This window comes from Meleagris gallopavo, chromosome 4 (genome assembly GCF_000146605.3).
Source record: "Meleagris gallopavo isolate NT-WF06-2002-E0010 breed Aviagen turkey brand Nicholas breeding stock chromosome 4, Turkey_5.1, whole genome shotgun sequence".
NCBI classification, from domain to species: domain Eukaryota; kingdom Metazoa; phylum Chordata; class Aves; order Galliformes; family Phasianidae; genus Meleagris; species Meleagris gallopavo.
The window spans coordinates 22,144,182-22,170,229 of NC_015014.2; the positions used below are offsets into that span (position 1 = coordinate 22,144,182).

The 26,048-nt window shown below is 45.9% G+C and overlaps 1 protein-coding gene across 7 annotated transcripts; it reads right to left on the reverse strand.

Moving 5' to 3' along the window:
- Positions 1–26,042, reverse strand: USO1 (USO1 vesicle transport factor). 7 transcript variants are annotated; one of them, XM_019614638.1, is made up of 26 exons: positions 25,977–26,042; positions 25,804–25,890; positions 25,496–25,560; positions 20,567–20,646; positions 19,516–19,527; positions 16,910–17,010; positions 11,307–11,409; positions 11,100–11,155; positions 10,765–10,885; positions 9,653–9,831; positions 9,075–9,215; positions 8,861–8,949; positions 8,450–8,604; positions 7,983–8,188; positions 7,666–7,686; positions 5,528–5,638; positions 5,197–5,315; positions 4,540–4,721; positions 4,152–4,273; positions 3,423–3,561; positions 2,973–3,136; positions 2,580–2,666; positions 1,967–2,053; positions 1,196–1,294; positions 808–1,023; positions 1–433 (listed from the first exon to the last, which is right to left on the reverse strand). In XM_019614638.1, the coding sequence occupies exons 1-26, from the start codon at positions 26,040–26,042 to the stop codon at positions 356–358; spliced, it is 2,886 nt and encodes a 961-aa protein (XP_019470183.1). In that variant the 3' UTR covers positions 1–355. The 7 variants fall into 7 exon arrangements, with proteins under 7 accessions (XP_019470183.1, XP_019470182.1, XP_010708044.1 ...); XM_019614637.1 differs by having other exon boundaries at positions 7,983–8,194; XM_010709742.1 differs by lacking the exon at positions 19,516–19,527.
- Positions 26,043–26,048: the final 6 nt, after the last annotated feature.

Genomic DNA, 26,048 nt, shown 5'->3' on the forward strand with positions numbered 1-26,048 from the left:
TAAACCAAACACTTCTGTATTTAATTAACAGTTCCAGAAGCTCAGAACGCAGACAAACGCACAGAGCTCTGCCCATGACAACTCGCTGTGCAGCACCATCGCTATCCCATGCCTCAAGTGCTGCCCACAGCAACTCCTGAACAGGAACAACATGGGGTGCTCATGTAGAACTGAACAGCGGTGTCTATTTGCTTCACTCCGCAGAGGTTCCCAACACCTCGGTAACATCGTTCAGCCCAGCAGTTGCCACTTTCCCTCTGCTCCCTGCATGTAGATATTTTGCTCTGTACATCAATAACAGATTTCCCCCCACTAACAATGCCATCCTATGTCCATGGTGACACACACCGGAACATCAGTCCTGCTCCTCTTCATCCCCATCCTCATCTTCATCTGCTTGATCTCCAGATTCAATGTCATCTTCATCCTCTACCTGAAATTAAGGTGATGTGTGGTGAGCAATGACATCCCCCACTTCTACCCTTCACGTGTAACAATGAGCGCCACGAGCACTTCAGCTTTGCATGCAGTTCTGTGCAGTGCTTTGCAATGCCACCAATGGAAGTGTTCAGAGTTTGCTGGGGTGGCTTTCCTCTACCTGTCCTACGTCTGGAAAAATTCCTCAGCTACAGTGATAGCTCTGCACTTGCCACAGATATTCCCCAGACTAACATCTCATTCATACAGCTGGAGACAAAGCAGATCAACTGCTACCGCCCCAAAAGCAAAAGGCACCAAAACGGATTGGTTAAAGTATTGCCATGCCCAGGCTGCCTGAGACCTTACTCAACTCTTTGGTTTGCTCACCGGCATCCCCAGGTCCTTCAGCTTGCTCCTGAGGGCAGACAGCTTCTGGTCTTGGTCAGCGAGCAGCACCAGCAGGTCATCCTGCTCCTTCTTGGCCTCAGCTACCTCCTGCTGCAGTTTGTTCTTTTCATCCTGCAGGATGGCCACTGTGCTGCTAGAGGAGTCCAACTGCTGCTGCAGTGACACTTTTTCCTCTGAAAGGGCTTTGACTTCACTCTGGCAATAGAAGAACCACCATGTTGAAATTTTCCAGAGAGGAGAGGAGAACACCTCCTGTGCATTGCCCTAAGCTTACACAATGGTGGTGGTACAATGCCCCAGTCCCCCTTCTGCACAGCCACGGCTGTGGGCTGAGGCCCAAGGATGGCTCTGTGCTCACATTACTGACCTGCAGCTCCCCCAGCTCCTGCAGCAGACGGCCCTCCTTCTCTGAGTTCCTTGATGCCACTGCACCACTGGCACCCAATGCAGGATCTACAGCTGTGTTCTGCAGAAAGGAAGGTGGGATCAGAAGCACCCTCACATTGTGCTTGAGTACAACCAGCACACGATGCTGTCCTTCCAGTTGTGCACATGCCCATGGACCTACAGCTGATCTGCTGAGAACCATGGCAGTAGTGTGTTCACGCAGTGTGCTAATGTGTGTTCAGCTTGAACACTGACCTTCTAATGCCATGGGCTGGTGCTAGCGACACAGTCACTTTGTTCTAAGTTATTCTCAAAGGCTTTAGTGGGATATCTTTTCAATAAACAAACAACTAAAGAAGTTCTGAAGCAGTTGCAGGTCAGCACAGACAGATGCAGCTGCTGTTGGCCAAACTGTCATTTGTCCATTTCCAAACTCATATCCTCAGATATTTGAGAGAATAACCATACAAAAATGTAATGGGATAATTTTGGTGTTTTGGTCATGGTATAAGCTCAAAACACTAAATACCTGTGTTAAAACCACTATGAGCAATGTCCTCACAGAGCACTGACTGAAGTCAGATCTCCTCCTGCCTTAGAAAGGATTTCTCTAGATCACCCCTTGCTTCATTTAACGCTGCTGAAATGCCTTGCTGATGTGTGTCGTCACAAATCTGATGTAGGAAGAGAGCTACCAAGAGCTCAGCAAGAAGGTTTTGTCCCCAAAGGAAAGATAAGGTGTCACCAGTACCATGGCTTGTAGCTTCTGGTTCTCAGCCTGAAGCTTCGAGATCTCTGCTGCCTGCAATTGGATCTGAGTCCTGAGCAGCTCCAATTCCTTTGGGAAACAAAAAGAAATGCAAGTTTCATTTGAGACAGTAGTTCTTCACACCAGGCTCCCATTAATTTAAATCTACTAGGGCATTTGCTTCCCAGTCTCAGTTTCCCAATCACAATGTCCAGTCTGCTTTTGAAATACTGCCAGGTATTTGTTGAGGAGCAGCCACCTGAAATCATGGAGCCCACAGGTATGCAGGCACTTACTCTGTACTGTGAATCTCACACTTGGAAACTTTCCTATAAATACTTGACAATACTTTGTAATGGAAAAAAAAAAGATTTTCCTGAGTCCTGCATGCAAGCTGAATTTCTGTTGCTGGCATGAAGCTACTTGGCATAGGTAGCTGATTTGTTTTTAGGTACACCATCTCAATGCTCTGAGATTGGCATCACCACCAAAAAGAGGGCCATCAGTGAGACCCCGGTACTCAGCACTCCATCCTCAGCTCTGTAGCCAGACACAGCTTCTGTCCAATCCTGAGCTACTGCTGTACACATAGCTCTGCTGAAAGCACACTGCTCACCTTTTGCAGTTCAGCACTGTGTTCCATGCCTCCAGAGCTGCTCAGCTGTGAGGATTGTTCTGTCCCCGTTTCCAACTGCAAGGACTTCTGTAATAGCAACAGGAATATTAAACATTAAGCTATACAGAGTAAACACAGTTCTGTGATCTGAACACAGAGTGAGATCTCACAGCTACGTAGGCTACCCCCAGGAACAGCGTGAAGCAAAACGAAGTCTCTGCTTGAGCCATCCCTCACCATATTTGTTATCATCAGCTATGGCTGCATGATGCCATTACAGAGATGGCCTTCACTGTATAAGGCAAAAAAAAAAAAAGATGGAAAAAACATAGCACAGCCCTGTCAACCAGTCCTGCTGGGATTATTGGCTCTCGACAACTTTTTGGCTCTTACCAGGTTCTCAATCACAGCATCCTTCTCCTTGAGCTGCCCCTGCAGCTGCTCATGCCTGTTCCTCCAGTCGTCCAGCTCCTCTCGCAGTTTGCTCACTTCTTCCAGCTGAATGCCATTCACCTGCAGCGTATCGCCATGGGAATTGTGATGCTGCGTGTCCTTTCCTAGCAGACAGTTTATAACAAAGGTCAGTGACATCATTTAAAATGTTTATCCCAAAAATGAATGGACTCATTTCCTTCTTCCTTCCCCCTCACAGAGCCACACAAGCCATTCTAACTGTAGAACCCAGCTACAGGGAATTGTTCAGTGCTTCCAGAAGCCCTGTATAGAGCTCTCACTTGTCACTGTTAACCCTTGATGGATGTATTGCTTCCGCAGCTTGCCACAACCTACACAAGATCTCCAGTACCAGTGAGGCCACTGTTCATTATTCCTCCTGAAGCATACCTAGCTGCACTTTAAGGAGGTTGTATTGGTCCTTGTGCTGCTGGATCTGTGACACTTGCTGCGTGACTGTCACCTGAAGCTGCTCATTTTGAGATTTTAATGTGCTAACTTGTTGTTTTAACTCCTCAAGCTCCTGATCCTGGAAAAGAAAAGAGAGCACTTGCAGTAATACTGGAATGTAGCACTGTAGGAAGGAAAAGAAGAGCAAACCCTTTCCCAGAATGCAAAACACTGTTCAGTGAGGCTGTCAGTGCTGCCTGTGACAAAAAGCAGCACTCCATGCCAATATAGACAAGATTCTTGGTTCAAAGGGCTGGGGGGAGACAGCAGCAGTTTGGTACAAAGCCCAACTCCTCCCAGACATTTGGAAGAGAGCTCCAGCATCCCCACACCAGGGAAAGGAAGAGAAAGAGATCGGAAATCTTGCCCTTGGGTTTTCCTTTGCACCCACAGCAGCCTACACACATGTGTTTGGCTCACAAAGCCTTGGAAGCAGCAGAGGTATCTGCAGTTAGAATACGCTCAATAAACCTCACTGAAGGGGTTAATGTGGCCCCAATCACGCTGCAGATTGCAGCTATGTCAGGCCCCTGAGCTACGGGGTGCTATTGCATTCCCCATTAGAGAAGTTACTCAGCTCTACTTCTCCACTATTTCCTCTTTCAGCCACATCTCAGCCATCACCTTTCGAAAGGTGAGAGCAGAGAGCATGGTGCCACTGCTCCTCACCTGTTCTCTGATGACCTTTTTGTAGTGGGTCACTATGTTGTCATGCTGCTCCAGGGTCTTCTTGACCTCCTCCTCCTTTTTATCTTCTTCACTCGACTTGTAGATAGCTTTACTTATGACACCTGCCAACAACAGCCGCCATCAGCCACAGCCTGCTTCATTCATACATTTTGTCCTCATAGCAGTTCCATCCTCCCCCCAGTGTAACTCAGTACAGGAAATGATGAACACAGTGTGTACTTCAGAGAAAATACAGTGGTCACACAGTCTTAAAAAACAGAAAAGAAGGTACTACATTTTAACTCCATCACACCGCTGTTAATGGGACATTCAGCAGTTCAGCCATCAGCTCATAACAAGGAATACAGAAATAAGCAGTGCCTCTCACCTTCCAGTTCCTTCACCAGCTTAGTGAATTCGTGATCAAACATCATGTGCTCAGGGCTGGAAAAGCCAGGCTGTGGCTTCTGTGCAGCTCTGGAATACAGCTCATGCTTGCTGATAAAGCCGAGCTTCTCAACAAAGTTCTCCCGCCCAATCCTCTTCTCAATGAGCTGCTTCAGCTTCTCTCTGAAAAGAGAAGACACATCACAATGGTGAGGCATTGGCACAGGCTGCGCAGGGAGGTCGTGAAGTCACTGTCCCTGGAGGTGTCCAAGAACCATGGAGATGTGTACTGAAGGACGTGGTTGGTGGGCATGGTGGGGATGGGTTGCCGATTGAACCTGGTGATCTTAGAGGTCTTTTCAAACCTTTTTATGGAGTCTATAATGCTACGCTTGAGAGAAACAACAGAACAGAACAGTTGTTTCCCCAGTTACAACTGTGACTATCCACAGTAGCATTCAACAGCCGACATCACTCAGTGTGCCATTTGCTCACAGCTGAAGAGCACACAGCTATGAGGCAGAGCAATGATCTCTCCCCAGTTGGGCCCACTAATCTGCACTCTGGAAGGAATACACATGGCAAACAGTCACTCAAACATTCCCAACCCTTAGAGCACCATCTCACTCACAGCTCGTTGTTCCCACACCACACTTACTTCCTGTAGTTTTCCAGAGAGTTGTCATTGTAGTAGATGGAGATGCCAAGCAGCAGTGCGCAGAGGCCCTGCACCAGCTGTTCCTCCTCTCCCAGGTTCTCAGCAATCTGTCCTGTCAGCTGTAGCTCTCGTTAAGGACACTGGAGATATTCCATAAGCAGAGTGCATACACAGTACTTTGTTCCAAAGTTTTATTTCCTGCCCCAGTGTGTTTGCTTTTGTATCGACAAGTATCCCTGCAAACTGACTGACTTAAACATTTGATTTTAACAGGAATAGTTCAAGTGACTTCCAGGCAAGTGATGTTAACCTGCAAACAGGTCAAGGATACAAAGGGCACATTGGCTGGGTTGTGCAGAAAGTGTGTGACAGCAATGGAGCAGTTGCTTAGCCACGTGCAGAGCAGCATCAGCAGTCCAACTCGGGTCTGCACTTTGCTGCCCTGAAAGGAACAAAATCCCCATCACTCTCTTCCCGCAATGAAAGGTTCTCATAGCCCAAAGAGCTGCACCAATTCACAACTCACCTTTTCACTCGTAAAAAAACACAAGTCACACCTTTGACAATCCCCATTTGTTAATTCTGCTGAGCACAGCTCTACGACACAAATATGAACCCACTCATTTTAGCTGTTCTCAGTGCAAACCAACAAGCAACACAGATGTCAAATGTGACTCAATGCAAATTAGCATCAATAGAAAACCATAACCAATTAGTTCTGTATTTATATTAATATCAAAGTAACATGAAGGAACACACACACAGCTCTGTAAGAAAGGAACAAGGTGCAAAACCTCAGCTGAGGATTCCCTTTAAGAAGCACGCTGTTATAACACCTCCATGTGCTGCTGCCTAAGAACTGTCATGCATTCCTAATACTCTGCACTAGGTAAATAAACACTGAAATACCTTTCTGTTCAGACAAAATAACGTTTACATTACATCAGAAAAGGGAGTGCTAATTGCAGTGCTGAATGCCAACTATTGAGATTTGCAGCATGTTGTGACCACTTGGAGAAATAATATTTTCCAAGAGGGCAAAAAATAATGCACCACTGAATTACACTCAGACTGTCACACTAACCCTAACACTGTGCACATGGGCAGGAGAGCATTTGGAGCTGTCTTCATCATCTTCCCACTGACTTCCAGAGGTACAGGTGAGCCACATCAGAAGAGCACAGAATGCAGCCACCGACAGTACAGCATTGCACAGCACCCGCCTGCCTGGTGTGCACAATAAGCACTGCATACTGAGTTAGCAATCGTTGCTCAGGGTTTGTCCACAGCTTTCCTGCAATTGATTTTCCTTGACTACTGCATTCTACATATTTATAAACAGTGAAAAGATCCCCTCCCAGTCTTCTCCAGGCTGAGCAGGCACAGGTCTCTCAGCTTTTCCTCATAACAGAGATGCTCCAGGCTCCTAACCATCTTTGTGGCCCTCTGCTCAAACAGTTCTCTTTCTTTCTAGAGCTAGGGAACCCATAACTGGACACAATATTCCAGCTGTGGCCTCACAGAGCAGTGCAGAGGGGGAGGATCGCCTCCCTCAACCCATTGGCAACACTCTTTGCAATGCATCCCAGGGTCTCATTGTCCTTCTTGGCCACAAAAGGGCACACTGCTGGCTCATGGTCAACTGCTAATCAGCTGTCGGTCAACCAAGATACTACTGGTATTGTTGGCCACAAGGGCATGCTGTTGGCTCATGGCCATAAGGACCCCAAGATTCTTCCCCACAGAGCTCCTTTTCATCATCTCAGCCCCCAGCCTGTACAGATACATACTGATTAGATGCATTAACAGCCCTATGGCACAGCCAACTGTGTAATTCAGCGTGGTACATAAACCCTTGTGAAGAACATGCCCTGATGCTCCCAATTTGCAAGTGCCACTAACTAATGGAGATGCAGACTGCTCATTTTTCCCAATTAGGTGTTCTTTACACCTCAGACCGGCCCCAAACCACTGGGAACCCCTTTCCTGCCCTACAGACAACACTACAGCATATATGTGTACAATATAGGAAGTGGATTCAGTGCAGGTTCAGCACAAGTTTGCTTTAGAAGCCAGGAGATTAGCAGCACATTTCCAATTTGGATGGCACTAACTGTTGGCTGCAGGCAGCCTGAGCACACAGCATTTCTGACTGTAATTTGTGTAATAGCAGCAATTTGTCTTATAAGTCCATCTATGAGGTGGATAGGTGGTGAATGAGTACACCCCGTGGAAAGAAAGCACCCGTGTATCCCAAGATCCTTATCCCAGAGTGTTGTGGAGCACCCCCAGAAGACACAGAAAGAAGTGGTTATGGCTATACCAGGAAAAACCAAATCCAACTGCAACACAGAGCTGTGAGTGGGAACACATGGAGGAGCAGTTAGGGAAACCTCCCAGCAAACCCAAGGCAAAAGAAAAGGCCACTTTGGGCAAGGAAGTGCCACAGTTGTGCCAACAGATACATACCCGTCTGTCGATCTTATCGCCCTGCAAGTTACACATGTGTTACTCAGGAACTAGGAGCAGAACACATTGCAGAAACATTCCCCAAAGTCTGAATCCCCTGCACCACCAACCAGGCTCTGCTGATGAAAAAGCAGAATACGCCTCTTCTCCCCACCCACGAGTGTAGGGGGCTTTAAGCAAGTCCTAAAATCAGAAGAAGAGAGCCCTCCCTCTCATCAGGCTGACACTAATCCTTCCTGCAATGCACCTGCCCAGGAAGAATGCTTTTCCCGAACACGTGAATTTTCAGCCCAAGGCCAGGCTGGAGCGTGCTGTACCTGTGAGAGTATGTTGGTGCACTGTTGCAGCAGTGACACGGGTGGGTTGCCAATGCTCGTCGCCAGCTGCACCCGCAGGAGCTGCTCCTTCAGAGCGGCATTCTCCTGCAGTGCGTGGGCCAGGGCCACAGCAGCACACCAGTTGGAGAGCGAGTCCGTGGAGAAGAGGCCCCCGCAGAGCAGTTGCCCGGCCGACACAGAGCTCCCTGTGGCTGCCAGAGAGGCCAGAGGCACACAGCAGATTAGCACAAGCCAGACAATCAGCTAAATACGTACAAAGTAAGCCTACGGTTATTACACGAAAAATTACAAGCCATCTATTTCAAATTTTAGAGAAATCGTGACCAAATCATTGCGCTTGGATCTGACACGATTGCAGGGAAATAATTCTGCACAACATAACAGCTGATGCAGTAGGAAATTCTTCTAGATCAGAGCTCCCACTGCAGAGGTGATTGTCTGCATACCGTCAATGGTCGATGGCAGAAGTGTTGAGACAATTTCCCCTTGTCCTTTGTGGTTTTTGTACAAAAAGCACTGGAAGCAATAGAGCACAGCACAGCGGAGCACAAAGGGCTGCCTCTCGTTCACCATAGACATCAGCAGCACCACGATGGCAGGCCTGTTGGTAAGGGAAAAAAAAACCATCACGACAGAACTGAACTGTGTGTGGAAACAATGGCTGATGAACAAAAAGTGTCTTAGAATTATAGAACGGCTCAAGTTGGAAGTTGGAAGTGACCTTCAGGATTATCCAGTTCTAGCCCCCAAACGACCTGGCTATCGTCTTGTCTTGAATGTACAAGTCCTTTACAGGACACTGCCTCTGCCTGTGCAGCACATCATTACCCAACAGTTGTACACTTCTATTCCCCTACCTCGGTGGATTTGAAGGTGCATTCACAGAAGCAAAGTAGTCCTGGTTCATCTGGCACCCTCGGATGACCTCTGACACAGTGTTAATGGTCTGCAAAGAGGACAGAGAAAAAATGCAACAGGTCAATAGCTACATATTTTGTAGTTCAGTGATCTACACACAACACAATTATTCAGTCTGACATCTTGGTGTGGGAAAAATTTGCTCCCTCTTACCTCTGTCAGGATATCAGCAGGAACTCCGGTTGCCATCAGGATGGTACAGAGCTGCTGTAGCAACCCACAGTGAAACATGGCCTTCTGGCAGCTGGTGGTAGCACCTGGGGGGTTCGTGGGGGACACAAGCACTCGGACAAGCTGGGGGGAAAAAGAAAGGTGCATATGTGAGGAGAACCCAAGAACTTCCAAAACACAGAACTAAATTCATCCATCTGATTCCGAGTTTGGTGTAGCTCTCGAAAATTCTGAAGTATGTGACCCCAGTGCAGATGTTACAACTCAGTAATAACAAATGAGGCTGTAACTCTTTTACTACTTAGCTCACCATAATCGCATACAAACTCATTGAGGAGGATTCTGTATAAAACATCCCTGGTGATATACTTAATTCCAATCACTGTTATATTGTAAGTTACACGTAATGAAGTTGTTTGACATGCCACCCACTGCAAGGTCACAATTTGGAAACAGCACCTGCAGCAGGAGGGTATCTCACTGATACGGGTACCGTGTTACTGAAATGCAGAGAAGACATCTGTTGACACTGTTAGCAGAAGCGAGGTGCCATGTTTCACCTGCAGCATGAGATGGAGATTTGTCACTTTCTGTGCAGACCAACCGCAGTTGTCATCCCCAACTTCAAACCACGGCTTCATGCGTTGAATGTAGGAACCTTCTTTAAAAAAATTCTGATTGGAATTGTTATTCTTCAGCAGGTTTTGTAGGAGGAGGAGACAGTCTTCCACCACTATTCCTGGTGAGACAACAAAGGAAAAAATTAATCCGAAATGAAGCAGAGCAATGACTTGTTTCTCTACTTGTTGGTATGTTCCAGAAGGAACAGAGCTCACACTTCTGAACTCTTCATTCTCAGGAGCATCACATTTTGATCAAGAACTGAATCTCATGCATGAACAAATAATCAAAGATCACTAAATGAAATACACCAACATTGATCTGGCATATTTCACGTGAAACCATAACTACGGCTCTTCTGCAAGTCCAAAGCAAAAAATTGTTTTTCCAAAGAGCACACACTGTCAGAGACAAGCCTCAGATAATTCTGTCTGGAAGATAACACTAATAGAGGCAGTCTACTGCTAGGATGCCTTCCAGTCTGGACTTCACAGAAAGGACAAAGGTTTGGCCTTCGCACGTACTCGAGCACATGGCAGTATCAGACCTAAGAGTGGGTGACACAGAGCAGCTGCCACATTCCCCCATCCCACTGCTGTCGCAGAGCACAGCTGGGAATCTGCCCTCAATAAGGCACAGGCAAGGGGAACACAAGTGGGAGGGGGAAAGCAGCAAGCTCTCAGCACACAGGAGTTGACGTACCAAGATTCTTACAATTAGCTACCTAGAAACAGCAACTTTGATTTGTTCAATTCTTCCTTGTCAACAAGCTGTGATATTTCAGCTGGGAGAAAAGAGGTACACTAACTTCTGCAAAGTATCAATGAGCAGACACATAGCTTTGTAATGAAACAGATCCTGCAACAAACTACAATTTGTGGCAAACTTACACATTGTTAAGAAAAACAAAGCAGTACCCGTGTGCTGCATCTTTGCTGCTCATTCTTCTAATCCTTTTTTTCTCTCCCCCTAAACCAGCATGTAATAGATTTGGCTTTGAAGTCGGGCACAGAAACACAGGCCTGTGGAAATGCTTCAGATATTTCTATACCTCCATCACTGTTTCCTTCTTCCGTTACAATATCCAGGAGTCTCTCGAAGGCGTTTTCAAATGCAACAATCTTCTGTATGGCTGCATTGCTTTTTGTCAGCTGCTGTAACAACAAAACTCCCTTGGCGGGCAGAGGGGAGAAGTGATTACACTGAAGTTTTACCAAGTTTACCATAGAACATCACTTTTTACAAGTCACAGCTCTCCGAAGAACGCTAAACAAGCAGCCTAAGCCTTGGCCAGAATCACAAGAGACAACTGCATCCCACCCACCATGGCCATCCAGTTGACAGCCTCTGATGATAAAGGCTAAATGGCTGCTGCTCTGTACTTACATCATTGCGTATAACCTCCCTGGAGTCTGCTAGTAAATCCATCAGTCTGGACACACCTGCAAGAAACACATTAGAAATGAGTGCAAAAGATGCAGATTTTTCTTGCTAAAGGTCTTTAGCACCCCATGCTCCAGATTCCTCCAACCCTTTACCACATTTGCTGAGTTTCCAGCTTAAAGCTCAGCAGCAGAACATTGCAGCACTCACCCATGGGACTGACGAGGATGATCTGTTGTACCTGAGGCCCTTGCTGCTTTAGGAGAGATGTGAGGAGCTTCACTCCAGGCCAACGGACATGGAAATCAAATTCCTTTGCAGATTGAGGAGAGTACATTATGTCAAAGCTGGGTCTAATCAAAACGAGAAATCTCAAGAACTAAGGAGTGTTCTAATCACCACCACAACGCTGACCTCCCCAGGTCAACTCACACCACCACAGCCAGTGACCAGCCCTACACTCCAATGGGTCACCCCACTGAGCCTGTTGTGCTTCTCTGCTAGTGTTACAACTTCAACTTAAGGATCACTAATTGAGACATGCAGCCTTATTTTGCCAGCACGATACTGCTAATAAAGAAGATGCTCAACAATGACAGCTGCAGAGAAAAAGAATTGACTACTGAAACCTAATTTCCAGATCTCCACCATCATGCTGTGTATTTTTACCATGCCATAGTTGTATGTGCCATTGTAAACCACACTAATCGAAACAGGCACAGCTCCATCTATAACCTTCACCTATGTGGTTTTTTTTGTTTTTTTTTTTAAACAGCAGTCCTGGTCAACCAGAGAGGTTCCAGACAACTAGAGACTTGCTAATGTGATGCCCATCTATAAGAAGGGTCGGAAGGAGGATCTGGGAAACTACAGGCCTGTCACCTGAGCTCAGTACTGGGAAAGGTCACAGAACAGATCATCTTGAGTGAAATCATGCAGCATATGCAGGATAGCAAGGGGATCACAAAGGGCAAGTCCTGCTTGACCAGCCTCATCTCTTTCCATGAACAGGTGACTCGCTTGGTGGATGAGGGAAAGGCTGTTGACATAGTCTACCTCGACTTCAGTAAAGCCTTTGACACTGTCTCCCACAGCATTCTTCAGGAGAAACTGGCAGCCTATGGCTTGGACAGGTACACTCTTTGCTGGACGCAAAACGGGCTGAAAGGCAAGGCCCAGGGAGTGGTGGTGAATAGAGTTAAATCCAGCTGGCATTAGTGGTGTTCTCTGGGCATCAGTATTGAGGCTGGCCCTTTATTAATGATCTGGACTGGGGGATTGAGTGCACCCTCATAAATTTGCAGATACCAAACTGGATTGTTCAGTCTGTAGAAGAGGGAGCTCAGGGGAGACCTTACTGCTCTCTACAGCTCCCCAAAAGGAGGCAGTAGCAAAGTGAAGGTCAGCCTCTTCTCTCAACAGCAACAGGACAAGAGGTGATGACCAGGGGAGGCTGAGATTGTAAATTAGGAAAAGTTTCTTCTCAGAAAGTGGTGAAACATTGGAATGGGCTTCCCAAGGAGGTGGTGCAGTTACAATCCCTGGATGTAACAGAAATGCTAAGTCACAGACTAAAGCAGTGATTGAGCACCTGGTGGGAAGGCAAGGCTAAACCATGGGAACTCAGGTGCACGCAATCCACCAGAGCGACCGGGAGGGGTAAAGCCAGGATCCACCCCTTCCCAGTCCTCATTTAAGGGCTGGCAGTGACAGCAATAGTATCTCTTTAGTAGCTTGTGTGTTCCTGAGGTCTTCTGAAGGTAAGCAGCTTCTTTCATTTATTTCTCTGACCATGTTTGGATTTGCTTAAATGTAACAGTCTTGCTGTTCTGCTATCATTGCTGTGCTTTCTACCAGTGGAGGTGTTCAAGAATCCTGTAGATGTGGTACTGAGGGACATGACCAGTGGTCGTGATGGGGATAAGCTAGAGTAGGATTTAGTGATCTTAGAGGTCTTTTCCAACCTAAGTGATTCTAATAATGTCAACTGTGTTCCTGGTGTAGATTAAGGCCTCAGTCCAAGTGATAACAATGAATCTAGTGTATCAGTTTTTCTACAGTGACTGCATTGCATGTCTCAGGAATATGTTTATAACTCCAGCTTTTATATTCAAAGTAGTCTTATAGTATTTTTTTATAGTACTGAAAACCACAAAGAGAAGTTCCAAAAAACTAACTTTATTAATTCACTAAATACAGCATAGAAAAATATGCTTCCGATTTGTATTTGCATTCATTGAAACTAAAGTTCAGCATTCAGGATCAAGGCTCAGATATGCTGAGAATACTTAATGCCACTGAGTTCACATAATTTCATGTAGCAACAGTAGGACACCTTTTGTTCAGCTTTTTGCTGTCAACTGAGCTCTTTTTTTCCTCATGGCATTGTCATAAACATCTTTCTCAAAGGGGGAAAAAGATACTTGCCCAGGAGCTGGCAGGGCTTGTAAAGAGGGCTTTAAACTAGATATGAATGGGGAAGGGAACAAAACCAGACCTGCTACAGATGAGCCTAGGGGAGTGCTAACAAGACAGTTGTGAGGCAAGGGACTCAGCTGAAGTGCATCTACATCAGTGCATGCAGCATGGGCAACAAACACGAGGAGCTGGAAGCTATTGTGTGGCAGGCAGACTATGACTTAGCTGCTATTACAGAAACACAGTAGGATCACTCTCATGACTAGAGTGTTCTAACGGATGGCTACAAGGTCTTCAGAAAGGATAGGCATGGAAGGAGGGGTGGTGGTGTGGCCTTCTGTGTTAGAGTGTTTTGATGTTACTGGACTTTCAGCTGGGGATGATAAGGTTGAATCCCTGTGGGTAAGGATGAGGGGAAGGGCCAACAAGGCAGTCACTGAGGTGGGGGGGTCTGTTATAGACTGCCTAACCAGAATGAGAAGACAGATAAGGTGTTCTACAAGCAGCTGGCAGAAGTTGTGTGATTGCCAGCACTTGTTTTCATGGTGGATTTTAACTTCCTGATATATGCTGGGAATACAATACAACGCAGAACAAGCAGTTTCTAGAGTGTATGGAAGATAACTTTTTTTTGTAGCTGGTGAGAGAGCTTACAAGGGGAGGTGCCCTGCTAGACCTGATGTTCACAAACAGAAGATCTGGTAGGAGATGCAGAGGTTGGGAGCTGTCTTGGACAGAGTGACCATGAAATGGTAGAGTTATTGATTCTTAATGGAGTGGGGAAGAGGGGACAGCAAAACGGCTACCTTGGACTTCTGGAAGGCAGATGTTGAATTGCTCAGAGTACTAGGGAGTGTCCCTTGGGATTCAGTCTTGGAGGATAAAGGGGTTAAGGAAGGCTGGCTGCCCCTTGTGAAGGAAGTCTTAAAGGCACAGGAACAGGCTATCCTCCTGAGCCTCAAGATGAGCTGGCAGGGAAGAAGATCAGCATGGATGAACAGGGAGTTTCTTCTGAGGCTCCAGGAAAAAAGAATCCACCTCCTGTGGAAGAAGGGATGGGCAACTCAGAGTACAAAGAAGTTTTTAGGATGTGCAGGGAGAAAATTAGAAAGGCAAAAGCCCAGCCTGAAATCAGTTTGACCAACGGGGTATAAAGGAACAAGAAACTCTTTTATAGCTATATTCTTAGTAAGAGGAGGACTGAGAACTGCCATTCTTTACTAGATGTGGTTGGGAACAGGACCACTGAGGGATAAGGAAGAGGCTGAAGTTCTCAATACCTTTCTGTACATCTTTAAAAGTCAAGCCAGTTATCCTCAGGGTACTCTACTCTCTGACTTAGGTGTCTTGGATGGGGAGCAGAATAAATCCCCCATCATTTAGGATGAAACAGTCAAAGACCTACTACTCCAACTGGACTGCCACAAGTCCATAGGGCCAGATGAGATCCACCTAAGACTGCTGAGAGAGCTGGTAGAGCTGACAGCCAAGCTGCTTTTGGTCATCTATCAGTGTTCTTAGACAACTAGCAAGGTTCCAGAAAACTGGAGACTTGCCAGTGTAACTCCCATCTACAAGAGGGGTCATAAAGAGGATCTGGGGAACTAGAGGCCTGTCAGCATGACCTCGGTGCTAGGGAAAGTTATGGAGCAGATTGTCTTGAGGGAGACCACATGGCATATGTGGGACAACTGGGGGGATCAGGCCTAGCCAGCATGGGTTTGTGAAGGGCAGGTCCTGCTTGAACAATCCGGTCTCCTTCTATGATCTAGTGACCTGCCTGGTGGATGAGGGAAAGCCTGTTGATGTGTTCTACCTTGACTTCAGCCAAAACTTTTGACACAGTCTCCCACAGTATTCTCCTGCAGAAGCTAGCAGCCCACAGCTTGGACAGGTATGCTCTTTGCTGGGTAAAGAATTGGCTGGAGGGCTGGGCCCAGAGAATGATGTTGAATGGAGCTAAATCCAGCCAGGCACCAGTCTCAAGTTGCGATCCCCAAGACTTGGTACTGGGGCCTGTTCCCTTCAATATTTTTATTGATGACCTGGATGAGTGCATTGAATACACTCAGTAAGTTTGCAGATGACACCAAGTTGGCTGGAAGCATTGATCTCCCTGGGAATAGCGAGGCCCTAAAGAGGGATCTGGACAGGCTGGATTGCTGGGCTGAAGCCAATGAGATGAAGTTCAACAAGACCAAGTGCTGGGTCCTGCACTTTGGCCACAGAGACCCCAGACAGTGTTACAGCCTTGGGTCAGAGTAGCTGGAAGACTGTGTAGAGGAAACAGACCTGGGGTATTGGTCGATGCTTGGCTGAACATGAGCCAGCAGTGCCCAGGTGGCCAAGAAGGTCAATGGTATCCTGGTTTGTGTCAGAGATAGTGTTGCCAGTAGGAGCAGGGAAGTGATTATCCCACTGTATTCAGCACTGGGGAGGTCACACCTCAAGTACGCTGTTCAATTTTGGGCCTTTCACTGCAAGAAAGACATGGAGGCCTTGGAGTGTGTCTAGAGAAGGGAAATGAAGCTGGTGAGGGGTCTGGAGTACAGGCCTTATAAGGAGTGGTTAAGAGAGTGGGATTGTTCAGTCTGGGGAAGAGGAGGCCCAGGGGAGACCTTACTGCTCTCTATCACTACCTGAAGGGAGGCTGTGGTTAGCTGGGGTTTGGCCTCTTCTCTTGTGTAACCAGTGATAGGAGTAGAGGGAATAGCTTCAAGATGCACTGGGGAGATCCAAGTTGGACTGGAAAATACTACTTTTCTGAAAGAGTAGTCAGGCACTGGACTGGGCTGCCCAGAGAGGTGGTGGAGTCATTGACTCTGGAGGTGTTCAAGGAACATGTAGACTTTGTGTTTAGGGACATGATTTAGTGAGAATTATTGGTGATAGGTGGAGGGTTGGGCTGGATGATCATCTAGGTCTCTTCCAATCTTTGTTATTCTATGATAAACTTAGTTTAGAACTTTTTTTAAACAATTAGGAGTAATGAAGCAGACCTTGAGCATGAATTCAGTGGGACGTGAGTTGGAACCATGCCCCAGCACTCATAGCCATTAACTCATGGTTATTTACTGATCAGCTCAAATAATATCCTGGCATAAGCTAGAGCCACAGCTGGTTGTGGACCAACAGTCTTAACTACTTCTCATCAAATAATTAAAATTCTTTCCATGTTATCAGTCTTAAAAAAAAAAAAATTCATTCCAGATTTAATTTGGGTCATAGATCTTGCTCATCTCCATCCCTCCATTTGCTGTAAGATCAGACAGCGCTGTACACTTGACACAAAGGCTTCATCAGAAGGGCAAAGCCATGTTCAAGAAGATGATAGAACACATCTCTCTGTGCAATACCACATCCCTCAGCATTCCAAAGGCAGTGTTGTCACTCACCTCTACGAGTGTCAGGAGCAGTGTGACATTCTCCGGCTGCTTAATGAAGATCTCTGTGAACTGACTCCCCAAGTCATCACCTTGTTTTGGCGAGTTCTCCTCTGCAATCACCAACAGTGCATTACAACACAAAGCTAGAGGAACTTCAACTAGCTGTTAGTTTTGCTCTGGCTAAAAAATAGGGCCATGAACCACAAACAAGGCTTTGAGTCACTGCTCTAATATTAATGTTGGTGTATTAAAATAATTTTCCAAGCAGACAGAGCAACTGCTCTGCATAAAAAGAATAGGGCCTGTCTCAAAACTTGTTGAGAGCTATTTTGTTTTGAAGCAGGGAAGAAAGCAGTCTACCAAAAAGTAACTTATTTCCATTAGAAGATGGGAGGGCGGAAAAATCCCATCTCCATTTATCCAAATTCACAGTTCTCAGCCCCACGATCCCCTGATAGAGATAAAACCAAACACTTCTGAGTGCCCTGAGAATTTGGACACAGTTCTAAGAACAGACATAGAAAATGAAGTGCCAGTGGTTCCACAAGGCTTCACTGATCTGGGAGAAGATTCCTCATAGGGATCTTTCAGCACTGAGTGGGAAAGGCAGAGCATATGTCATATGGAGAGGATTCTAGACAGTGTGAAGAATGTCAGCCATCCAAAAACCTTATTATGGGCTGCTGGTGAGCAACATCCAGCAGTTTCCACTGACAAATTTGGGAACCGAGGTTCAAACTCAAAGAGAACTTTAGATTCTCTGGGCTGCATTAAAAAATGGGTGGCCAGCAGGGAGAGGGAGGTGACTGTCCCCCTCTGCTTAGCTCTTGTGAGGCTCCATCTGGAGTACTGCATTCAGGCCTGGGGCACCCAGCACAGGAAGGATGTGGAGCTCTTGGAGTGGGTCCAGAGGAGGGCCACTAAGATGATCAGAGGGCTGGAGCAGCTCTCCTATGAAGCAAGGTTGAGGGAACTGGGCTTTTTTCTCTTGGAGAAGGCTAAGAGAGACCACACTGTGGCCTTCCATATTAGAAGGGAGCGCATAAACAGGAGGGGGAATGGCTGTTACAGGGTTGCATAGTGATAGGACAAGGGGGAATGGTTTCAAACTGAGACAGAGGAGATTTAGGTTAGATATTAGAAGGAAGTTTTTCACTCAGAGGGAGGGTAGTGACAGACTGGAACAGACTATCCAAGGAGATTGTGGATGTCCCATCCCTGGAGGCATTCAAGGCCAGGCTGGATGTGGCTGGTGACCCTGCATATAGCAGGGGGGTTGAGATCCTTTTCAACCCAAGCATTCTCTGAATTCTGTTTAGATATTAGGAGGAAAATCTATTTCATGCAACTCTAATAGTTTCTTGGACTTTAGCTTTCTAGTGAAGACAATTGAACAACCCAGCAGTAGTCACACCAAAAAGGGATGGGCATTCAGCTCTATAGGACACCAGGGGCCACCTCTAAGAAATAGACATTGTGTTGGGTTTAACAACAGAAGGGCTACTTGCTCGCTGTACTCTCAGGAGAATAGAAAATTCAGGGGCTAAACACATGAAGTAACTGCCAGGGAGCAATGCATGGACACATCCACATACAATCCCAACTCAGGCTGAGCAAAGGCACTGCTACTCAACTCTTGAATGTTTTATCCCAAAACCACATTTCTGGCCAAATCCAAAGGGCTGATTGAGGTAACTGATGGCAAAGGGAGGATTTCTTTCCCCTCTCATTTCAGCTGTAGAATGCATAGCTGCAAATAAACTGTTGGCAGCTGAATGGCTATATATAGGGTCAAAGATTGCAGCTGACCTTGGAACTCTGCAGCTCGTTAGGGGTACAGCAAAGCAGAAAACTGACAGCATTTTTCTACTGGTGCCGAGCAAATAATTTTAATCCAGTCAACCCCATTTTCTTTGGGTTGAAACAGTGATTCATGACACTGACATAACACCTATTCTTATGGACTCAAGTATGGGTAAGAAGTTCTTATTTGGTCTGTAATTAGGCTGGAGCTGACCATTTTTCTGATGTAGTTTAGCTGTATTCTTACCAGGAAGCAGACACAGGCAAGTTGCTTACAGCAGGGACAGAGAAACATCAACACTGCTGCACATTTTGGGGTGGATGAATGATGGGTTACTAACAGAAAGTAACAAAAAGGAGGATAGACTGCATGCAGAAATACCTCCAGCCCAAATATGTAGCACCCAGCAAAATTCAGGTGCATCTAATGAAGTGTTAGAGGTCAGCTTGTGGCAGAGGTGACCATAATTTTACCATGCATCACTTAAAAGGGACACTGGGAAGGATCTGTGCTTTGGGGCTTCTTGGAAAAAGAAACTGCATGTCTGTGCACTTCTGTGACATCCTCAATGATAATTTCTTGTTATTCCAATCTTGAAGTCTGCTGGCATTTGACATGCCCCAATCACATGAGAAATTGAACAGGGAACTTGCTCCAGGGCAAGTTTGCATTGCAGAGTAAAATGCAAAAAGCACCAAACCTCAAAGCAGGTCCTTGCAGTGTCCTTTCTAACAGCAGAGAGCATTATGGTGTGAGTAGCACTACAGCTACAAAACAAGCACTATCTTTATAGAAGTAAAGGTTCCTTTACCTTCAGAATCATCTGTCAGTGCAGATAAAGAGAAAAGAGAGAGAGGTTCACAAGTTGAGCAGCGTTCCGACAGCACAACCAACAGCAGCACAAAACTGATGTTTGGAATAGCCCCTCCCTCCTACATCAGAAATGAATGATCCAGGAATGCTCCCAGCAGAGGGTGGAAAGAAACATCCCAAACTCATCCCAATACTGATGTTTCCATACATGAAACCCAAATTTGTCAGTTTTTCTCTTGCTGAGACTGCTGTAATGTTCTCCTAAGGAGCCCAGCAGCAAGGCACTACCAGGAGCAGGAAAAGAAGGGAGAGAAAGCAAAGAAAACCAACAACTGGAGAGAGAGTTTGCAATAATATGTTGCACGAAATATCTACTCATCTACTTTCATCAGAATATTTATCACTTGGTAAAGGGTCCCTTGAAGAAATAACTTGGAGTGAATGCAGCAGACAGGTGACTGGAACCCAAATGCAGGGCTACCTGCACTGTGTCCATTCACAGGAGCACATGTGCTCTGCCTCATTTGACAGAAACTGAAAAATGCAATTCCTGTAGCCGTCAGGGATTAAGGAGGCTGTGGCAAATGCAGATGTTACAAACCATCTGGCTCTTCCTCACTCTCGGCACTCATAGCTCCAGTGCATGTATTTAATTTTATAATGATTTTTCCACCACTATCATCTTTTGCAGTGAGATTCTGTACAAAAAGGAATTACTTTCCAGGGCTACCAGCCTCAGAACTTTGGCTGATCAAGAAAGGCCTCTGAAAATGAACTCTGGATAGACAGTACTGCAGCCTTGGCCAACTGTGCAGGCCCATTCCAAACTGGCTGGTGTTTACATAACATTGATTTTAAAATTAATCAGCAGGAAATCCAATGTTACTTTTATTGCAAGCCCTGCTCAAAGATGTTTTGCACTGCCTTAATAGCTACACAGTAACACAATAAACATGCTAGTAACTGTACAGCATTACAGTTCATGATTAAACACAGCCACCAAGAACAGCATCCTCAGAATGACTACAGCTGTTACTGCCACAGCTTACCTTGTTCCTCCTCTTCTAGATCATTCGATATGACATTGTAGAGCGTGTCCAAGGCATAGCCAATTATTTCAGAATCTGAACTGGGAAAAGAAAACCGCTTTTCTTTAATGACTTATTCATTTCCAACTTCTCTTACTGTTTTTTCTCTACAACATTGTTTTTCTGCTTAGTCTCCCTCACAGCATTATTGCAAGCGAGAAGAGCTGATGATGACAGCTATTTTATAATACTGCATTTTTACCAACCATGAGCTGCCCAGCCCTTACATGGAGTCAAACCCCTTTTGCCAGTTCCACTCCCTGGGGCAGCCCTATCCAGAAAAGCCAGTGATGCAGGACAATCACAGAAGATGTCACTAGGAGCACATACTCCATCCTGAGCCTCCCTTCCAACTCACTCCTCTGTACATCAGGAGAGACCTCCTGATGTACAGATCATGAAATCACAGAATGGAAACAAGGAATAGCTTGGTTTGGAAGGGACCTCAGATATCATTCAGTACCAAGCGTCTCCCAAACAGGCTGGTCCAGGGTCACCACCTCAGCTCACACCCAGTCATTACAGCTCTGCAAGCTCTTAACATGCTCAGGAAGCTGCTGGCTGCCCATCCAACTTCTCTAGCATTAGCTCACTTTCTGACACCAACGTGTTTTTCTTACTAAGTCCTCCTTTAACAGAGTCCTTTTTCTTCTGCATCCAATCAATCTGTAAATCCAGTGCTAAAACAAACCTGATACCAGAATGGAGAGGGTGTAACCATTTTTTGCCATTTGTTTTGTTGCTTGTACAGTCAAACAGCACTGAAATGTAGCTGGTCCAAACAAACTGAAGCATTGCCACACACAGGAAGGCACTTGATGGTAAATCAGGACAAACACAATAGCTATTTCTACATCTTACACAAGAATCAGGAGAGTATCGTCACACCATGACCCCATTCAAACTTCCACGTATTGATTTCACTAATTTTCAAAACATACAACATAAGGCTTTTGCACCATCAAGGAGGTATCTGCATTTTAAGAAGCTGCAATACCAGCTTGCAGCAAACCCTACAAACAACCTGTCCAACCAGCAGCCTTAAAAGCCAGTCCCAATTGAGGTCAGCTATCTTTGCTAGGCCACTAATTAAGAATGACATTTACAGCACACCTAAGGTGACCCATCAGCTTTGACAAGATGAAATGGAGCAATCCATAACTTCACTTCCTTCATTGCTACAGTAAGGGTTTAGCGGGCTCTCAAAGAGACAAATCACCTCCCTTTACATGACACTCACACTAAACCAAAAGCTAGGAACCATCAGCTCTCAGCCCTGTTTGTCCCATGACGTTGTGACTGAAACCCTTCCCTGATGCCATCCTCAGGTGACGCGTGCTGCAATTCTGGCTTGTCATCAGTGTCGTGCAACTCACACTACCAGTATTTAAGCTGGGCTGTAGTGGAAACAAGGAGAGAAATAGCAGCATCTCTTTACCAAGATGTGAGTCAGGGCATATATACAGGAAGGTCTGGTCTGTGTAAGCAGCCTCAACAAGCAGGTATGTTTCCCTTGCCTGGCTGTTTCTTTCCTCTCTTACCTTTACTGCCATTTCAGTTGAACACAGGACTACAAAGCCCATGGTTTCTTTTTCATGTGACTGAAACAATTCCACATTTACTAAAAACGTGGAAATGACTTCCTGAAGATTCATGGGGAAGTAAAAAGCAGTCTTAGCCTTGCTTTTGCTTTCCTTTTCGCTCACAGGAGAGAGGACAAAAGAATAATCAAATATCGTATAGATATGGAAGAAGTTGGCCTCATTTTTCTTGTTGGAAGAGCAAAACCAGGATAGTAGCATCATATCTTTGCTATTCACTGCCTTGCTTCCATCTGCTGTTCATTACATATCACTATTCCCTTGATTGTTCTGCTCAGACTGAAACTGTGCAGTTTTTGCACTGCAGTGAAAATCTTCAGTCAATAAATTGACTTTCTGCAAAGCACCAATCCAATGTGAGCCACTGGAGCCCTTTCCCTCTGTTCTTGAGGCTCCTCCATGACACCTGACTACAATGTCAGCTCAGTACCCCCTGAATTTACAAACAAAAGCAAAGAACCATATGGCAGTGCAGGTGTCCACATGCTGTGTCACCAATGGAGAGTACCTCCAAAAACTTTTACTTCCTCTTCTAAAACAAAGGCATTTCATTTCATGAATTTCCACCCTGTCTTGTAGAGTAGAGGAAGGAGAGTTTTTCTATCATGTCACTGATGACTGTGCCTGGAAAGGACTAACAACAAACACATTCCATCTTACAGCAGCTTTAATAAAAAGTATATAACAGCTCTGAACGTTAGGAAATTAAAGCACGTAAATAATTGAGGTTCATACCCTCTGCAAATAGAGAATACTTTCTGGTCCATATTAGGTTTCAACCTGTTAGAATTGTCATGGTGAATTTTAAAAAATAAGATTTTGTATAAATAGAACAAAAAGAGTAAAATGCCAAGTTAATTTTGTGCTCTGCTGCCCTCTTAAACATCAGCAGTTAAGTGGAGCTTTTCTGCTCAACAGTCAGTGCCAGTTCTTTCCTAACAGTCCCTGGTGGGAAGTGGCAATGCCCAGACAGGCAGCCAGGAGAAGGTTCTCCAGTCAACCATAGCTCCCAACTCATACGGCAAGAAGAACTCTCATTTGTGTAGAAGCCTGGAACATTTAAAGCTGCCTTGAGCGTTATCAGGCTCCCACATGGCCAATGCACAAAGCTGAAGAACCAGTCCAAGAAGACTGTTTTCTATCGAATGAGTTTAAATGTCAGATCTTAGCCCAAGCAGGAGACAGAGCTTTAGGCAATCTACCAGGGAACTATGTAACAAGTAGAACGAGACATCCATTAAAAAAGGAAAGTGGTGCAATATCTACTCCAGGATAAAGGCTGTGAAACAGTGGAAGCTGCCAACAGCTGCAAATGAAAGAGAAACTACAGAGAACTGATGTAGTCCCCGCTTCATGTTTCAAGGGAAGGAGCAACTGAGTAAGCACTAACAAGAGGTGCACTGAAGATTAAAAATGGCTCCTTTTTCACTCCAGATCCACATAAATAGCAGCGAGCTACTGTGCTGCCACAGTTGGCTGAGGTGGTCTGTAATACAAACGACTTTGTGATTAGATAGCAATCAGCTATCTATTTCAATCAGCTCATTTGCATTAGAAAATAATTGTAGCAAAATTGTTTCTATTTTTCACATTGCTATGATATATGCCAGCAAAACAAATGCTGCTGGCAATAGGGCAGTTGTGCATCTTGAGCCATTCCATTCATTTTTTGTAAACATCCAATAGGAAAGCACAGGCACACCTGTCACTGTTCTCACATTGCAGCACTCTGCATGCAGATCAGCTCTACACTGCACACACTCCAGGACCCTGCTGCATTCCTATTACACATTCAATCAAAGTTCTGTGGAAACCAGCATTTTTTTTCCCCATCTAAAAACCCCAAAAATGAAAACATATTCACTGCTTTTTAAACTGCTGTCTGAGTCACACAATGCATCCCAGCAGAAATCTAACAAGCACTGATCCTGGAGGAGCAACTGGAGCCCAAAAAAGTCCAGACAATCTCTACATCTGTACCCATCCAGCAGGGTTCTGTCCAACACTTCCACAGCAAAGGAGCTCAGAAGCGCTCTGACTCCCCCTCACAGCTCAGATCCAGCCTGATGAGCAGCTCAGAGGATGAAGGCATCTCCTTGGCCTCATTTTCTGAAGGGCTTCTCCTCCGTGGGACTGCTGCTCTCGTGATCTCCGCTGGTACTGCTCTGATCCTATGAGCTGTAGAGCTAAAGCTGAAGGCATGAGCTGTAGACAGCCAAGGGATCAGCAATAGCATGGCACCATTCTTACACCAGCCCGTAGCTCCTTTCCAGCTGGTGGAACCTGCCAGGTGAGCCTGGCTGCCAGCAGCCCTCAGAGAGCACTGGAGGGTTTCTACTTCTGAGCACTTAAACAAAGCAGGATGCTGCTGTGATGTAGGTCCTTGAGGATTTCTTCCAAATCACTGCTTTCCTAATTTGTTTGTTGTACCACTCCTGCTTCTCATGCATATGCATGCAAGTATCCCATACATGCCTTTATGACATTTTAAAAGCAAATAAATAAAAAAAAGAAAAGCTTAATGCTCAAGTTAAGACTGACAGTGTCACAATACAGTCAGCTGAACACCCTAAGTATTCAACAGTAGAGGCCCCAATCAGAGTAGCACAGAGAGCTGTGAAGTTACGCCATGTGGGTGCTGTCACATACAGCAGTGCAAACAACTGAGAAATGGACAGTAAAAGAAATTAAGTTCTGTATAGCATATTCCCTTCCACAGAGCTATATTCTAGTCTACCTCTGATATTTACACTAAAAAACATATATTAGTAGCAGTCCCTTCTATGTGAAGGGGGCACAAATCTCTTATTTGAACCTTTCCAGATAACATTCCTTCTAACAGAATCATTCTAGCGACTCATTTAATAACATGTATCTGAGGAAAAGAAAAAACACATGTGCTGACATTGTTATTCACTCTCAAATTCTACCATCTGTCCAAGAACAAATTGGTTTGGGCTGTTTCAAATCCTTTAATTAATACTGTAACTGTAGTTTTACCCTTCACTTATCTCTTTTATAGAGAAAGATAAGCACCTACGAAACACAGAGATGCAGTTTGCTGCTGTTTGACCCAGAACTGCTCCTCCCATCACTAACAATCATCCCTTTCATTCTGTCCATCTCCAAGTACACTCTCATCACACTGTTCACCACAAGCAGTCACCACAAAGCCCCCAAAGGCCCAGTTCCCTTCCAGCTGTGTAACCATGCAGAGAGGACTGAATTTATCTATATTAGCGGAAGGAAGGCACCCAATGGGAGCCCCGTCCGCAGCATCATTACTTACCGGTCTGTCTGCAGGACGTGTACTAGGTGCTCCATGGCTTGGATGCCCACCTCCAGCCGGTATTTCTGTGGAGAGAAAACTGGAGTTGGCAACAAGCAGCCCCAAGCCCAAACAATGCTATCAGCAACACATCCAACCATCCCTGTAAACAGGCGCAGGTTTCCCTTAGGAAGTTCCCCCCAGGAGTCTGCCAAGAACCCCAGAAATCCCCAAGGACCTCCCCAGGAGCTCCTCCAAAGAAACCCAGAAACCCTCTCAGGAACGCCCCTAAGGAACTCCAGGAACGCCTTGAGATCCCCGGTGCTCACCTTTGACAGCGCCTTCAGGGCGCGTACGGCGTCCCGGCGGTCATCTAGCAGCGTGGAGGAGGCCACCCGGTCGCAAAGCTTCTGGATCTGGAAAGCACCGGGCGTAGGTCACAGCGCGGCCCCGCCAGGCCCGGGCCCCGTCCCCGTCCCCGCCCGCTTCCCGTATCCCTCACCGTATCGGCGCCAGAGGGCTGCGGCCCGGCGCTGGGCCCCCCCATGACACCCCGCAGGAAGTTCATGGCAGT

Coding starts and splice junctions, on each gene's coding strand:
- USO1 (XM_019614637.1), bottom strand. CDS start 26,042: ATGAACTTCCTGCGGGGTGTCATGGGGGGGCCCAGCGCCGGGCCGCAG. Junction 25,561..25,803: donor CCCTGAAGGCGCTGTCAAAG/GTGAGCACCGGG, acceptor TTCTCTCCACAG/AAATACCGGCTGGAGGTGGG. Junction 1,295..1,966: donor ACCAGAAGCTACAAGCCATG/GTACTGGTGACA, acceptor TCCTTTCTGCAG/AACACAGCTGTAGATCCTGC.